Source organism: Monodelphis domestica, chromosome 2 (genome assembly GCF_027887165.1).
Source record: "Monodelphis domestica isolate mMonDom1 chromosome 2, mMonDom1.pri, whole genome shotgun sequence".
Lineage (NCBI taxonomy): Eukaryota > Metazoa > Chordata > Mammalia > Didelphimorphia > Didelphidae > Monodelphis > Monodelphis domestica.
In genome coordinates, this window is record NC_077228.1 from 66,778,956 (window position 1) to 66,796,408 (window position 17,453).

Genomic DNA, 17,453 nt, shown 5'->3' on the forward strand with positions numbered 1-17,453 from the left:
GGAAAAATTATAAATGGCATAGTGTTCTCAATAGAAAAAAATCTTTATCAGCTATGAATGAAAAAGAATGGAGAAAATGATAATAGCTGACATTTGGTATATTTTTATAACTTGTAAAGTTTTTTCTTAACAAGGCTGTAAAATAAATAGTACAAATATTATGATTCCATTCTTACATATGAGAAAACCAAGACATAGAAGTTAAATGATATCATATGTAGATTAATGAGTATTGAAGGCAGTATAAGAATCTAAACCTAGAAGATTTTCCACTACATTAGTCTTGTTGTTTAACTGTACTTGGTTAAATTTTCTAGGTAAACTCTGCTCTATATGGTGTAGTTTATTTTGCATTTACCTTAAAGACTTGATTGAGGCACCAAAAGATTAAGTGACTTATCTAGGGTCACACTGCCTTAATGTGTCAGAAGTGAGACAAGTCCAAGTCAAGAGTGATTCTCTGTCCCTATTCCAGGATGTAAAAGTTAAAATGAAATATCAAATAATAAAAACATTATATTTTAAGGGATTTATTAATGATCATTAGAAGTAAGGGAATAAAAGGGATAAAAAAAAAAAGTACCACGTGCCCATGGCTAATCAGTCTGTTCAAATCCTCCCTCCCCCACCATCCTTACCAGCCCCAGGACCCTCCACTGAATTTATCCCCTGTCTACAGGAAGTATGTAATGACAGGAAGTCAGTGGGCTCCTGGGAAATGTAGTTCTTTTTTTAGGGTAACAGATTTTCAATTATACAAGGAGGCATAAATGATTAACAGCAATAACAATAATTCATATTTATAGAAAATTTTGAAAGTTTTAAAACTCATGTGCCATGTACTGTGCTAGGCTAGCCTCTGGAGACAGAAAGACAATCCTCACACTCAAGTTTACTTTCTACTGAGGAGAAACTATGTATACAGACAAGATGCAAAGTAAATACAAAGTAAATACAAATTCATTTCAAGGAGTGTGGGAAGACATCTAATAACTGAAGGGATAATTAAAAATCTCATAAAGTGATGGCACTTGAGCTGGATCTTTAAGGAAGGAGGGATTCCAAGAGGAAAAGAAGGGGAGAAGTTCATTCTGGGGACAAGGGACAGCCTGTACAAAGTCAGAAATGGGAAATAGAGCATCTCACAAGGAGGGGTTTGTCTACTTCACTTGGATTGTAGAGTTCATAAAGGCCCTTAATGGGTTGAAAATCGATGGCACAGTCAGATTAGATAAGGCTTTACATACCAATCAGAGGAATAGGTATCCTAAAGAAAATGGGGAAATCACTAAAAACTCTTAAATAAAGGAATAATGTGGTCAGATATGTGCTTTAGTCACATAATTGGGCAGCTGTGTGTAGATGGACTAGAGAGAGGAGGGTTTTGTAGGTAGGGACACCAGGCTGGACACTAACAATAATCCTGGCAAAGTGGCGATAAGGGTATGAACTAGAGTGGCAGCTGCACGAATGGATAAAAAAGGAACAGATATGAGAGATGTGGAGGGAGAATGAATGAAATTCAGCAACTGATTGTTAAAGGGCTGAAGTGGTGAAGGACAATGGAATGACTTCTGGGTGGTTCTGGAAGAGAAGTTTGAGGGCATTTAAAATAGAAATCTTCAGTATAGGGATGCAACATCATAAAGAATCCTCTAGCTTAGGTAAATTGTGACCCATTATATAATATGACTTTCACTCAGGTCAAAATACTTGGTAGGTAAACATATGGAACTCCATAGCTTCCTTCCAGGCTTGGTTAGTTCACTTGCCATCTACTACACAAGTCCTTTTGCAGTCACCTTAATGACCAGTCCCTTCCTCTCCAAAAAATTTTATTTTATATATATATATATATATATATATATATATATATATATATATATACTTTTAGACTTATATTTACTTCTCCAGGTATCTAGTCTATCTTCTTGATATAAGAAAATGATCCTGAGACTAATTTTTGGGTAAGAATATAAGTTTGTTGATTATACCAGGTTTATTTATCAGGCCAGCATCATAAGTGATGTAGGTCTCCATAGATCTCTCATGCCTAGGGGATAACCTGAGTTGGGTCCAGCAGTTTTATAATAGATTTTTAGGAGTTCATTATTCATCCTTCTGTTGAGCATCCCAAGATATCTTTAATTGGTAATAGTTAATTAAGGTATTAGCTTAATACCTCAATCAACCTGTCTACTCCTCCCCATCCCCATAGGTGGACAGGCCATGTCTGCATGAAAAAAAACCCTTGTTCTCTCCCTAATGTATAGGAATTAATATGATATATGAAAAATAAATTCTCACAATTCCCTTATGCTTCTTAGGAAAAGTGATCTATCATTTCCTCAATGAAGCACCCCAAATATGATGATTATATGTTACATAGAGAACCTAACTATGATGCTTGGGTATTTAATAATGTGATGTCAGAAATCATTGACATATTTGTTGACAGATATACATTAAGGGGACACTTAATATATCCTTCTGGTATCCGAGTCTCACAAAAAACCCCAAAATAACAGTGCATGGGAGATATATGAAAGGGATAGGTGACCTACCCCTATTGTCTTGTCTATTATGTCCAAGGACTCAAAGCCTCTGGATGTAGCAGTCTGATTCCTGGGTTCCTCTGCTATAGCTGGCATCTTCTTAGGCCCTCTGGAGTCATGCTGGTCCTCAGAATAGCATCTCTGGCAGATCTGCTTTCTTCTGTTCCAGGGTCATTGAAAGCATCTTTCCCTAAAATTGCTTGAAAAAAATAGATCTTATATGATTTAGCACAGTGACTAAAATTTTGTATTGCCAATAGTTGGATCATATGGCGAGGGCTAGCTTAAACTTTAGGATTCTAATTTTATTAATATAAAGGATATCAAGTTATAAACCTCTATACTGGAGAATTTAGATTTCCTAAACATTTTGCTGTTTTTTACTTCTGTCTGAACCAAATGCCTGCTTTGGAAAACTGCCAATAACCAACTAATGGTACAAAGTTGATATATACTCATTTTTTTCAAATTGCCATTAGAACATGCTCAATGCCTTAGAAACAACTAGAAACAGATTTTACACACACATACATAATCATATGATCTTTTCTAGTCAAAAACTTTCACTTCAATTGTTACCTCCTTTTCATTATTTGTAATTATGTTATTAGTTCTTATTGTTTGTTATTATTTACTTTAATCTTCTCTAGTTTTAATTCTCAACCCCCTCAGTCCCCACTCAGGAAGGCGAAATTCTGCAAAGAATCTTTTCCTGCAAGATCCTTAGATATCTCTCTTTGCAAATATGTGGCTTCTACGTTTACTAAGCTCAGGGGTGACATACATGAATTCATCTGAAAGATGTCTCACCCTTCTATTTTAACAATAGACGTGGCAGGGGGTCCATAAAAAGCTAGGCAAATTATGATGGCTTTCATCAAACAAGCTATCTGTAGTCAAATGTAACCAGTTTCTAACCATGATCAAATTAGATATTATATTTACATAGAGTAATGCTCTAAGATCTTTTCTATACCTTTGTGTAAGTAATATAATGGTTTCATTACAGAATATATCTCATACACAAGTGTTAACATCACACCAAATAACAATTCAAGATGTCATTTAGAAATAAAAAATTGAACTTAAATCATTTTCCTCTAAGACAAAGGATGGCACTCAAGTTTTTGAAGTTAAACAAAAAAAATGCCAATGATGTAACCTTATGAAACAATGGAATTATATCCTGATTTAGATGTTTCCAAATCATTGTCTAATTGTTCCACTCTGAGATGTTGGAAGGATTTTAAATATTTTACTAACAAATAGATAAGACCAAATACTTATCTATTTGTTTACATCTAGGGGTATAAAAAGAATTACAATTTTAGTTGGATAACTTTCATTTTACAAATGAATAGCATATTTTTCAGCTTTAAACTAATAAAGATTTAAGGTAGTATTTATATGTTTCACTGATTAATTACCCTGATTAAGAGGAATTTGCTATAAGAGGAAAAGGTAGAGAAAAAATGCACACAGTCTCAAAACAAATCTTTTCAGCACAGAAAGCTCTGGCTTCAGGTAAGAATCATAGCAAAGTTCCACAAAAAAAAGTATATATTTAGAGTACCAGAGCCAAACTCAGGATTTAAACATCCTTGTTTATAATTGGTGTTAATCAAATCCCACCAAATAACCTTTGTCAAAGTTATTTATTCAACATTATTGCTAGTTTCTGTCATAAGAAAAATTATAATCTAGAATTTCAGAGTTAAAAGTAGGGTCAAAAATGTAGTTTCAATGTATTCAATTACATAATTTTATAAATTATTTAAAATAAAATTCACTTATAAAATTCAGTTAAGTAAAATAATACAAAGTCTCAAAACACAGGTAAAAGGCCTTATAAGATTTGATAAGGAGGCCTAACAAACAAAGATCTGAGAGGAATTTACCACACCTTTTTACAACTTTACCTAACAACCATTCTCAAATATTAGAAAATAAGAAAATATTTTTAACATACTAAGTATCCCATATTTAAAACATGACACTTATGCTTAGTCAGGTAATAATAATTTAATGAGAAAACATTTTTAAATTTCCTTTTAACATTTTACCAAGCATATCTGATAAAGCTGCAGAACCTACTATAGAGAAAATGACTTCAAAATTAATTCAAAATTAAATGGTTCTATAAAATAAATGAGTTTTTAATTACCTCTCCTCTGACCCTTATTTTCCCTCTAGTCAAGGAGGAGTTATAGAAGAAAGAAGAGGGATAAGAATTTCAAACAATGCCATCTATTTTAAGCAAACAAGGAGATTTAAACAAATTACATCAATTTTCTCCTTTAAAAAATGTCCAATTGATACAATAATTAAAACAATTAACTTATTTCCACAAATAACCAAGTAACTTCAGAATAAAACTTAATGCTTCAAAATTAGTATTTAGACCCATAATTAGAATTAAATTCAGAACAATGCATTAGAATATAACATCACAGCTTTAAAAATTATCTATCTAGCTTTGTGCTGTGGAAATATGGTAGCCAATGAGGTTTATCCAAGGTGTATTTATTGATGCTTAAAACTAAATTTATCTATCTATCTATCTACACAAAATTCCTTTCAGTGATTTAGTTCATAATTTAACAATGCCCAAATTAGAGAGAAAGAAGTTTTAAACATTATATCTTTATAATAATTTACCACATTGTGTGTTATTATAAACAGTATTTAAGAATATTAAAATATGAAACAAAAATTATCACCAACTTTTCAAATGTTATACATAATTGCTTTATTACATTTTAAACCATGTGTAGAATTATTCAGTATCAAGTAATTATATTGTATTAAAAACAATAATTATATTTTATTAAAGAAATAATGACAAGAAGTGGGACATTTATCATTATTATCATCATTATTTACATTGAGTCTCAATTCAATAAAACTATAACTCAATAAGAGAGCTCTGTTTCAATACTCAATTTAAAAATTTCAGTACCTTCTCCTTTCAAAACACTGGATCAATTTTTTGTTCATTACATAAAAGGCAATTAATTCTTTTGTCTTTTTAAATCAACCTGCAACATCTCTCAGGTTTATAGTAATTCCTTTCCGCACCCTGACTGACTGACAGGAGGTAATGCACCTAAAGTATCTTGACTGGAGGGGGGGAAGGAAAGGTCATCTGAGCACACTTGAGGAAAGATGCTTGGTACTCCATTCTCTTGGGCTGTGGATAATACCCTCACTGAACAGAAATGTATATCTCTTTGTTCCCCACCTCCCATACCTACTCAGAAAAGAGATTACAATGCAAATCAAGAAGCATATTTTAATTCAGGTGGGCTTTTGAATTATAAATTTCCCTAGGGGAAGTGTTTTCAGGGACTTAAAGAAAGCACCTCCACATTACCCTCCCACAATTCTAGAAATCCAGATTACATTTATTTCTATTCCCATTTCACCTGTAACAGATTGCAGATGTCTAGGCAGTTTGGCTCAATTGCTAAAACTCAAAGTTAGATTCAACCCAATCCATTATAATATCTCCCAATACCATGAATTATCATATTCATGTTAGGTTAACAAGGTTGCCAACTAAGGCAATTTGACACAATACTTTGTTTTTAATTAGAAATAACAAAAGTTTGACTTTCCTAAATTCATCACTAGGATCATGTCAATCTAAAGTTGCTGTTAACTAAATAAAATCTAGCTTTTATAACGGTTAGCATAACTTTTACCTATATTTATGTTGGAATCACTTGCCCTAAATTCTTACATCATAATTTAGAAAATATTTTTACTAACCCATTAATTTTCTAATTAATTTTTTAAAAAGAGTCCACTTAAACTCCAGATAATGACCACTATCTGGAAATACACAAGAGAAAAAGAAAAAATAATTTGCCTATTACAGAACCAATACAAAGCAAATATTTTCCTACATTTTATAAGAAAACAAAAAAATGCTTAAAAAATCAGACTAAAAGTACAACAAAATAAACTAATTTATAATTTTACAATGATGGTAAAACCAGATTAGCTAAGTATTAAATATGATTAGCTTAAACTTTTTATTCTAGCTCAAAAATAAATAACAAAATTTGAATAAATTCTCAGCTGAAGTTACTATAGATTTTATATGAAATGTTATAATTCAACACTAGGACTTCAAAAACAATTGGACTTGATATCTATCTATGTTGCCAGTTAAGAAGATAGCCCTGGCAGGAGGAAGAGAAAAACCTCTGCCCATTTTAAAACTCTCTCTCTCACCCTACTGCCCTGGCTGCTTGAAATCTAACTTCCCCATTTCAGTTTCTTAGCTTACCTCAAAAACAGATATACACACACTCAACCAACCAAATAAACCATATGTTATACAAAATTGTAACCAACTTAATTAATTAAAAGGACTTCCCCACCCTTCTTAAGATTTTTCTTGAGAGCTAAACGTCACACAGAGATTTCCAGATAGCCTTACTCACTCCAGCTAGGGCAGTGATGGTTAATCTTTTAGAGACCTCGTGTCGTGCCCTAGACAGGGGAGGAAACACTTCCATTGGGCTGCTGGGCAGTGGGGCGGGTGAAGTGAAAAAATGCCCTCAGCACAGGTGAAGGGAGGAAGGGAGCCCCTCTGCCTGTCTAGAAGGAACTCTGGCAGGTGATGGCTTATGTGCCCACAGAGAGAGCTTCACCATCGTGGACTTAGGGGGTTCAGGGCACATTGGCAGCTTTATTGCTTCGAAGTTCCATTGTTAAGCTAAAGATTTAATTATCCTAACCATTCACATAGGAAAAAAGAAAAAAAACTCCCATTACTCAGAATGTTAAAGGAGCTTGGGAAAGGATCATATTGAGTTAGCCCATCAACATACATTTCTTAGGTGTTACAAATGGAAAATAATCTGTAGTTAAGTCAGATCAGATCACATTGTGAAAACTTTCTAGCCTTAGGTGCAATAGCAAAAACAGTGCAGAGTAAGAGAAGGACAAGTAGCTGGCTTGAGCTGAATGCACTTGACATTGTGACTATCTTTAGGAAATAGTCTCTTTTTCTTGGCTTGGGGTGCATGTGGCACTCTGAATTTATTCAACAAATAGATCCTCTGAAAATTATTATAGACCGAACATAAATCTGTGTTTCCATAAGATAGTGAAAATATTATTATTCAGGAAAAAATGATAATATTTTTTCTGAATTACATTTTATGACACTTTTTGTGTATAAGTCACACTGACACACTCATTGCCTTCTCTCAAAGAATCTTCCATGTCCAATATAAACTGTTTACATATATATTTTCAGAAAAATGAGGTGATAATTATATTATAAGAGCAAGAACTAGCAAATGAGAAGCCATACTGTGACATTGGTTATCAGAGAATCTCAAGAAACCTGTAAGAAGGCCTATGGTATATTAGGCAGATCCACTCTGGGGAATTTAGGAGAGAAAGTCACATAGAACCAAACTGAGTATATGAGTCTGCATTGATGGAGGGATATTCACTTGATGAGATTACAGAGCCATTGAAATATAAATATTTTTGAAATGTAGCATATGATTGGAACTGAGAGGTCTTAGTTCCACTGAGTTGCTCCAATAGAGAGTTTTCTGCTTCTAGAATACAATTAGGAGTGAGTCATTTAACTTGTAACTGCCTCAATTTTCTCATCTGGAAAACAGAGATAAAAATAACCCTGACCTCCCAGTGTTGTTGTGAGGATAAACTGAGATTACATTTTAAACTATTTTACAAATATTAAGGTTCCAAATAAATACTATTATTACAATTAAACAAAATAAAAAAGTTTAGAGAAAGTATAGACATTTCCCACTCGTTCAAATTTTACAGAGTAGTTCATTCCATTCCAGGAATGGGAAATTCTATAGAACAAAATTCTGAAGTCACAAGGAGAAAATTCCTTTGAGCAGGAAAAGTAAAGTTATCTAAAGAGACCCCATGTCTATGCATAGATTTCTTTGTAACTCATTTAAATGTAAAAAAAAAAACAACATGTAAAAACACTGGAAATTAGGGTAGGCAGTAGATTATAAATAAAAAAGTCTGGCATAGTTTTGTAGGATGGTATCAGGAACACTAAAAATCAGAAAGAATAAAAGTTGGCAAGGAATACGAGGATGCCAAAATATTTTTATTTATTTAATTTTTTAAAGTCATATCGAGTAAAAGAGGAAGATTAAAAAAAAAGGAATAGTTCACTGCTTGGCTATATCCCATGGCAATAGTTGGCAAAGAAAAATGGAGAAAAGTCATAGTTTTTAAAAAATCATATTTCACTTTTAATTTCATTGCCAAAGAAATGAACTTCACATCACGAAAGAGAAAACAAAACTGATTAACAGAGAAATTAAACCTGAATTATGTGAGGAAGATGGCAAGAAACAGCTTTGATCAGTTTAAGTTGATTGATCCAGATAATCTACAGTCTGGAGCACTGGAAAAATTAGCAGTGGCAATTGCTTGGTCATTAGAAGTTATTTGGGAGACAATAATGATAACAAGTATTTCTACAATATTTAAAGGATTGCAGAACACTTTATATATATTTTTGGTTCTCACAATCATACTGTGAGATAGGTACTGTAGGTGTTATCCCTGTTTACAAATAAGGAAACTAAAGCTTGGACAGGTTGCCTTTGGACATATAGTTAGTAAGTTGTTCTGATGTGGAGTTTGAACCTAGATTTCTACTGATTTCACAACTAGCATTTTTTTCTGTTCCATTATAAGTACCTCCTGAAAGGTGATGGAGAACAAAAGAAGTAGTTTTGAGAAAATTAATGGCAATATTGAGTTAAAAAGAAAAGAAAAGAAAAGAAAAGAAAAGAATTATAATGCAACTATACAACTGTGAGAGTGATCTTGGTTCCTGGAAACTTAGAGCTTATATTTTCAAGAGATAGTTTTGAACATCATTTTCTCTTCTTCACAGAAGTAGCATTTCTCCAAAAGCTGGTCCTTCCAGACTAATCTTATTTCCTTTTTCTTTGGCAGTCTTAGTAGACTGATAGATCAGGATTACTTTTTAACTAGATCTGAAATTTCTACCAGTGCACAGTAGCACTTTTTCTACAATGTACTTTGTTCAAGAATTAATTTGGAGCATTGTGAGAGGTTAAGTGATCTCCCTAAGATCTTACAGCCATTCTATTTTAGAGTTAAGACTTAAAGATATATTTTCTGTATTCTGACCCTGATTTTCTTTCTGTTCATACACATGAGTCTCTTTAGATAATTTATTTTTCCTGCTCATGGGAATTTTCTCTTTGTGCCTTTAGAATTTTGTTCTATAGAATTTCCCATTCCTCCTGGGATAAACTTTTCTGTTAAATCTGACTACATGAGAACTGCCTATCCTTTCTCTAAATCTTTTGATTGAAACTTAAAGTAGTTGCTAAAAAGCATTCATCCCAACTACTTTACTTTCAGATGTAGAATAATGGGTAGAAGAGTGGCTCCCTTGATGCAAGACATGCATTCTTCCTCCCTTACTTAATTTAGCTTCTAGTCAACTCTGGTTGACCAGACTCCAAGTTTCATGGAATTCTGGACTATTTTCAGGTATTTGCTTTTCTGACTTTTCACAAGGCTATAGCTGTCTTCAGTACTGTACCTAAGGGTCAAAAATAACAAACAAAAGAATAAAAAACCAGAAGTGCTATGTTTTTGTAGCCTTGTATGGGCCCAGATGGGGAGTGAGCCTCTGGCCTTGGTACTAGCCAAACCTTTCTCTAGACTCAAAGACAATACTTGTCTCATTGATTACCAGGAAACTGAGAATTTGTTTTGGTTATTTTAATGCCTTTCCTATGCTCACACTGTACACTTAGTAGCCAATCAACAGGCTTTTTTTTTTTAGCCACACCATAAATAAACAAGAAATAGTTATGGAATAGTTATGCATCTTTTGAAATGGTGAGAAGGACCCTTCATTGTGCATGCCTGGAAGTTGGATCACCATACATTGATATTCTCCCCAGATGGGTTCTCTTTGGCCAGTCCTCTATGATAGTCAACTCTCTGAAGCTCTCTCTTTATCTGTAAAATAGGGATATTATCCTATCTCCTCAGTTTAGCATGATGTTCAGTTCTGGGTAACTCCTTTCAGGAAAAATGTGGGGAAGCTGGAGAGGGTCCAGATGCAGATAGCCAGGATGATGAGGGGCCAGAGATCTGAGCACGCTCACTCTGTGCTTTGTGCTAGATCCTGGGGACATGAAGACAAAAATGATGTCCCTGAGGATGTCACACCAGAACAAGAGTAGGGGATATGTGATAACTATTTTCAGGTATTTGAAAGTCTGGAAGAAGGATTCCATTTATTTTATGTAGCCCCAGAAATCCAAAGTAGATGCAGAGGGCAGAAGGGAAAAAGAGGCAGCTTCAGGCTTAACAGAGCTCTCTCTGAATTGAAGGAGTTTCCTCTTGAGGCTGTGTCTGCCCTCTCACTCCAAGTCTTTGGGCAAGAGCTAGATCACAACTTTTTATGGATGTTGCAGTATTCTGTTTCCATTATGTTTGGGTCTAGACAGCTTCTGAGGGCTTTTGTCTCTGGGATTCCTTAAATGTAATAGAAATGTCAGCTCTTGCAACTCACTTTCCTGGGGTGTTTTGAAGTGGGTGTGACTCAAAATTAGATACCACTTTTTACCCTTTTTCAGGCTGGAATCAATTTGCAGATTTTTCCCATTTGGGTTCTTATCCAAATGAGGGTGGTAATCTTATATAGATGGATGCAAATATCAATGCAATATTAATTTGTTGAACAGTGTTTACTTAGCTCTTCCAGGTATCTGTCATTTAATGTCATTGCTTTCCTTGAAATAAATAAAACGTTGTACTTTTAATATGAAGATTTGCAATTAAAGATGTTTTATTTTAAAAGGGGAGGGCAGGAAAAACCCAACTGTGCTTAACCTAAGTCCTTAGGTAGTGGGGGCTGTTCAGTGAATCAAGTAATAAGGCCTCATTACTTATGCAACCTTGGCCATCCTTTGGGTACATTTGGTAATTTCCAGTTAAGATCTGATCAAACAAGAGGTCAGCATTTTTTACCTCTATCAAACAGGATAAAGTCCTACTCATTAAGAGAGAATAGTTCTGTAAATGTGGGGAAAGATATCATTACATTTTAAAATAAAGATTTAATTTTAATGCTCTGGTGCTGAATGCATGAGTCAAGTACATTCTCTAAGAATATTAAAAAAGCAGTAAAATATTAAAAGGGAAATGTTGGTAGGGAAGTTATTATGACCATGTCTTCAATTCACAAGTACCCCTCTGGGTCCCATTTACATCTAAGGGACATTGAGTATAAGATTTGGGGAGATCTTTAAACATTAAGAGAATATTGCTATGACTCTATGGAGTGCATGTGTGTGTATGCGCATGTGTGTGTGTCTGTGTGTCTGTATGAAGACTCGTGAGAAATCTTAACTCTATCACCTATAATTCAAAACATTCTTAGCTCCATTAAAGTGCAGAAATGAAATGAGGAGTCGCTATGATTCTTTTGCATCGACAACTCTCTTCAGGTTAAAATGGTTGATATCTGACTTGTTTGAATCATGTTGAAAATGGACTGCTCTCATACACTCAAATACACAACCATAGGCAGCAAGCAAAAATGGATCTAAGCAGAATAGATGTTATAGGTACCTAAAAACTTTTAAAGAAGGAAATACTTTAATGATTTACATAATGGCGTATTTAAAAAAGATTAAGTTCTAGATAATTCTTCTGTGGGTGTCTCATTGGCAACTGAAGATCTAAAAATCCAGCTCATTTTTTTTCCCTCTGTAGGCTTACTTTCCATTCTTTTTTCCTTCACTTGTCACACACACACATCAACTCCAGCTCTGCCATTTTTTCTCTACTGTTTGTCATGAATTCTTTCCAAGGTCCATCTTTTCTGCATCTTGAAGAATGATTCAAATTTATTAGAAGAGGGAGGATATTTTATGTGGATGTAACTGTGAAGTCAGACGGTAGGGTAGTATAGTTGTATTTTAGGAACAATAAGCATTCTTATGTGTAACTGCAGGGGGAGGAAAAAAAAACAACAACTCCTAAGAGCATAGATTTAGACCTGAGCTTAAAACATCTAGAAAGTAAAAACATTCATAGGTAATTTGGTAGGCAATGGAAAACCACCAATGGTTTTGGAGAAAAGGATTAAACTTTAGGAAGTTAATTTGTTATGATTGTGTGGCACCATTAAAAGGGAGAGACTAGATGCAATAAGAGGATTTTCAAGGCGATTAAGACCCCTTCAGAATCTAGACCAATCATTTTAAAATCTTGAATAGGTACTGATCTGATTCAAGGCTTTCATGAATGCTGTTCCCTACTTGGTTTTAAAGGCCAAGGTAGAGCAAAAATAGCAGTGTCAATAAAATTTGATATTTTTTCAGATTTTTTCTAGTCTTAGTCCCTTTCATGTACTCTTCACCCTCTCAGTCTTAAAATTGTAGATTTAGAGCTAGAGATCTTAGAGTCTGTAGAGTCCTGCCTCAAATTCCCTCAGTATTCTTTTATTCTCATCTCTGCTCCAGTGTCTGAGGAAGAGGTGGCCTTTTTCCTTGTCAAATTCAACAGTTCTTCTTATGCTCTTAATTCCTTCTTCTTCATCTCTTCCAGGGGCTCATACCTTCATTCATTTTCTCTTTTTCCTTAATTTTAAATCTTCCTTTGTACATTAGTGTAGCCCCCACTATACCCAAACATGTCTAAGTTTCTGGCTTAAAAAAAAAAGAAAATCAACAAAAAACCTTTGCTGACCTCCATATGGTCAAATGAAAAGTAATATTTTCTTAAGCTGTCATCCTATAATTTCTTCACTTTCCCATCAATACTCTTAGAAAAAGCTATGTGTGCCAGTTGTTGCCATTTCTTTTTTTTTTCATTCAGTTCTCAGCCCTGTGCCAGGTGACTTCTATCTCCAACACTTTACTGAAATTACTCTCTAAAGTCCCCATGATAACTTTATTCTTGAATATATTGGTCTTTTGTCAGTTAGACTTTGTACCATTTGATAGTATTCATCATCCTTCACATTCTGGATACTCTTCTCTCTGGACTTTCATAACATGGCTCTCTTCTTGTCCTATTCCTACCTGTGTGACTCATATTTCTCTGTCTTCTTTGAAGGTGCTTCAGTCTTGACCCTCCTCCCCAGGTGAGGCCATTCCTAAGGATTTACCTATCAAGTAGAATGTAAGATTCCTAAGGGCGGGGAGTGTTTCATTTTTGTTTTTCTTTCTATCTATCTATCTATCTATCTATCTATCTATCTATCTATCTATCTATCTATCTATCTATCTATCTATCTATCTATCTATCTATCTATCATACCTCCTGGCTAGTAGTTTGTGCTTAATAAGCACTTGTTAATGAATTAAACCTAGTTCAATCTCCATTTCATAATCTCTCACCCCTTCTAACCCCCCATTTCACAGAAAAGACTGAGGTTCTTGAGAGGTTAGGTAACTTACCCTAGGTAATACAAACAGATCCTTTGACTCCAGATCCTGAGTTCTTTCATCTGTACCACGGCTGTATCCTACTGTTGAAGAAGCAGGTCCTGTTGAACATTTTTGCAAATATTTTGAAACCCATCACCATATTACTCATCATGTTACTGAGTACATTAGCAGGCTATTACTTTAGGTAAAATCCCCTTTGAGTGAAGTTACCTGATTTACCTACTAAAAACAAAAGAACATAAATCTTCTGAATGTGTTTAATATTCTGCAATAGGTTTGCCTTGTATTCTGATTTTTCATTGCAGAATCAGAAGTGATTTATGCTGCACTGCAGGCATAATTGTATAATATTTTTACAGTCTAGCTGTCATGTGGATGACATAATGCTGTTCAACAAATATTAGCTTATAGTAAATTTCCATTTATCTAGGATGCAGAAAACAGAAAAACTCAAGTTATATTTCCTTATCTCCTTGAAATCTGGTTTTATTATTAAAAAAACAAAGAAAGATATGAAATGACAAGCAAGCAAGCCAATGTCATAGGTTTATTTTTTATTTTGTAAAAAGCAACTTTCACGAATGTGATCACACAGATTCAGGTCAATTTCCTTTACTACCAACATCTATGCTGCTTTACAATGTTAACTTATGGTCTGATTTATGACCCTGAGGCACTGTAAAATACCGAGTCAGTGCTATGAATTTTGTTGTCTTATTAGTAATGCATTTTATTATGTACTGTGGGTTATGATTATTACAATCAATGAACCAGAACATCCCATTCCCTCATGATTTTAGTTAAACAGAAATATCCACTATTTAGATTTAGTTGTGACTATGAAAGTAAATTTCAATGCAGAGTTCTGATCACTTTGTACAGAGGAGACCTAGAAGTCTTTCTTAGATGGGATCTATGGTTTCTCTTTTTGACCAGACCTGTAACTATATTGGCGTATGGAGTTCTTGTTGGGAACAGCTTCCTCTGCCAATGCATATGGGTATCTGCTCTGCAATTTAGAGTCTGAGACTTTCTTGGGGCATTGAGAGGGAAAGGGAGGTAAAAAGCCAGTAGGTATCAGAAGCAGAATTTGCCACAGGTCTTGTTTACTCATGCCAGCTCTCTCTACTACATCACTCTGTCTGGCTTTCAGTTGTATATATTATGGGAGAAAGAAGGATAAGAATTCTATTGCTATAAATATTGATATGTAAGTTTTAGGTAATCATAATTGCTTTAATGCTCTAACATGTTTTTTTTTTCCTTCAGGGATTTTCTTCCTCGAGGGTCAGGCATCGTAACAAGACGACCCCTTGTTCTACAGCTTGTCACTTCGAAAGCAGGTAAAAAAATACTTTTCTAATTTTTAATCCATTACTTTGAACATTATGCAGGGTTTCTCAATTCAAAGTGCCTTGAACATTTTTTCAAATTCTCTCCAATGCTATTCCTTTTTCAATTCAGTTGGAAGACTCAGAGAAAGACCTCCAAAATATTCAGATAGATGTAGTTAAATATTAAATTAAGGAATATGTTTAGGAATATGGTATTTGAAAAATAAAATAGGTACCTGGAATACATTTTTTCATAATGACAAATTTGATAATTAGAAATTCTATTCTTTGAAAATTATCCTTTGGAAATGTATAGTCTATTCATATGATCATAGATGTGCTCAATCCACATATGTCTTATTGTCTAACTGTGTTGACTAGTATTTTTATGCCATCATACTGTAAGAAATAAAGAAATCTCTGGGCCATAATTCTGAGCTGAAAAGCTGACTTTATTCATGGGTAAATGGAGTCAGTGGTCCCATAATTCCCAGTCTGTGATCAACGATATCAATGTTCACAGTTGTTTTTATAGGCTTTTGACAGTTATTCATTAACAAAACCTATGCAAAGTGTGTTAGCTAATAGTTGATAAATTCTGGTAAAAGTTCCAAGCAATTTATTGATCTTATAACTAATAACCCCAGGCGATAATTCTTAAAAAGAGATATAAAAGTAAACAGAGTTCTCTCTCTAAGTCATAAAATCTGAGGACCCCGTTATTGACATAAATTCCTAGAAAAGCAAATACGCTTCCTACTTTTACAACTGACTCTATAATTGCTTCTGTTATCTTAAAGCACAGGACAGACTATGCCGTGTCCGTTCTCAGAAGTCTTCATTAGCTTCTTTCTGAATATGAGAAAAAAATTCAAATGCCTGAGGCATTTTACGCCATTTAAAACCCGACTACATTCTATCTTTCTAGACATTGCTCATTTTTCCTCTTTGCTTATTCTATGTTTTGCCTACATGGATGGACTAGTCATCTCTGTGGCTTGCTGTTTCATCTCCTGAATTCTATAGCAAATCAAGAGATATTACAATAGCAAGAATCTGGTTCAGGAAGAAGTAAATAGTGATATGTTTTCTTTTAATATTCATATCTATTTTGCCAAAGACTATAGCTAATTGGGGTATGATGGGATCCATTCAATCAAGGAATTGGAATTCAAATTTTGGTGAAAGACATTCCTGGTATAGGGAATAATACATTTTATTGTGTTAATTTGGGAGCAGGAGACTTGGATAATGATGATAATAATAACATTTGTATAGTGTTTGCAAAGTGCTTTGTACATGTTAGCTTTTTTCATCCTCATCACAACCCTGTAAGATAGATGCTATTATTATCTTCCATTTTACAGATGAGTAAATGGAAGCAGAGAATGGTTAAGTTAAATGACTTGTGAAGGGTCTCATAGCTAGGAAGGGTCTGAAGCAGGATTAGAACACAGGAATTACTTACTCCAAGTCTGGAGTTTTATTCCCTTCTTGACCCAGCTGATGAAGAGAATGTTAAAAGGATTAATGAGGAGGGAAAATTGGAAGAGGAAGAGGCAGTAGACAGTTATGTAGCACAGTGACTAGAGTGCCAGGCCTGGAGTTGGGGTATACCTGGGTTCAAATCTGGCTTCAGATACTTTTTACCTGTGTGACCCTGGGCAAGTCACTTAATCCCCATTGCCTACCTTTACCACATTTCTATCTTAGAATTGATACTAAGACAGAAGATTAAGGTTTAAAAAAAAGGAAGAGGGAGAAGGGAATATTTTTACTGGATAGTTCCCAGCTTGTTCCCATGGCCCAGGAAGACAGAAATAGAAGCAATGCAGTTATAAAACAAGATGCCTAGAAAGATGGTCGTCCCCATGACAATTACAGGGAAATTTTAGGAAGAGGAAAGATATTTTTCAAGAAACTTAATGGGTTAATGTTGAGTTTAAGATGTCTATGATATATCCAGTTCAAGATTTCCAATAGGCCAGTAGAGAAGCCTGGTGAGTAATGGAAGGGTGCAGCCGAGGAAATCTGAGGTCCTGCAGGTGGCCAGAGAGGTTGCCTGGAGTCCAATTATGCATAGTTTTTCC

The 17,453-nt window shown here is 34.4% G+C and overlaps 1 protein-coding gene across 9 annotated transcripts in view; it reads left to right on the plus strand.

The window, feature by feature from the left end:
• DNM3 (dynamin 3) overlaps window positions 1-17,453 on the plus strand; it is a 647,411-nt gene that overhangs the window by 122,939 nt on the left and 507,019 nt on the right. For all 9 annotated transcript variants that reach the window (XM_056815556.1, XM_056815550.1, XM_007480786.3 and 6 more), the window contains exon 2: window positions 15,299-15,372. In XM_056815556.1, coding sequence (XP_056671534.1) covers window positions 15,299-15,372 — 74 coding nt within the window. The remainder of the gene's footprint in view (window positions 1-15,298; window positions 15,373-17,453) is intronic.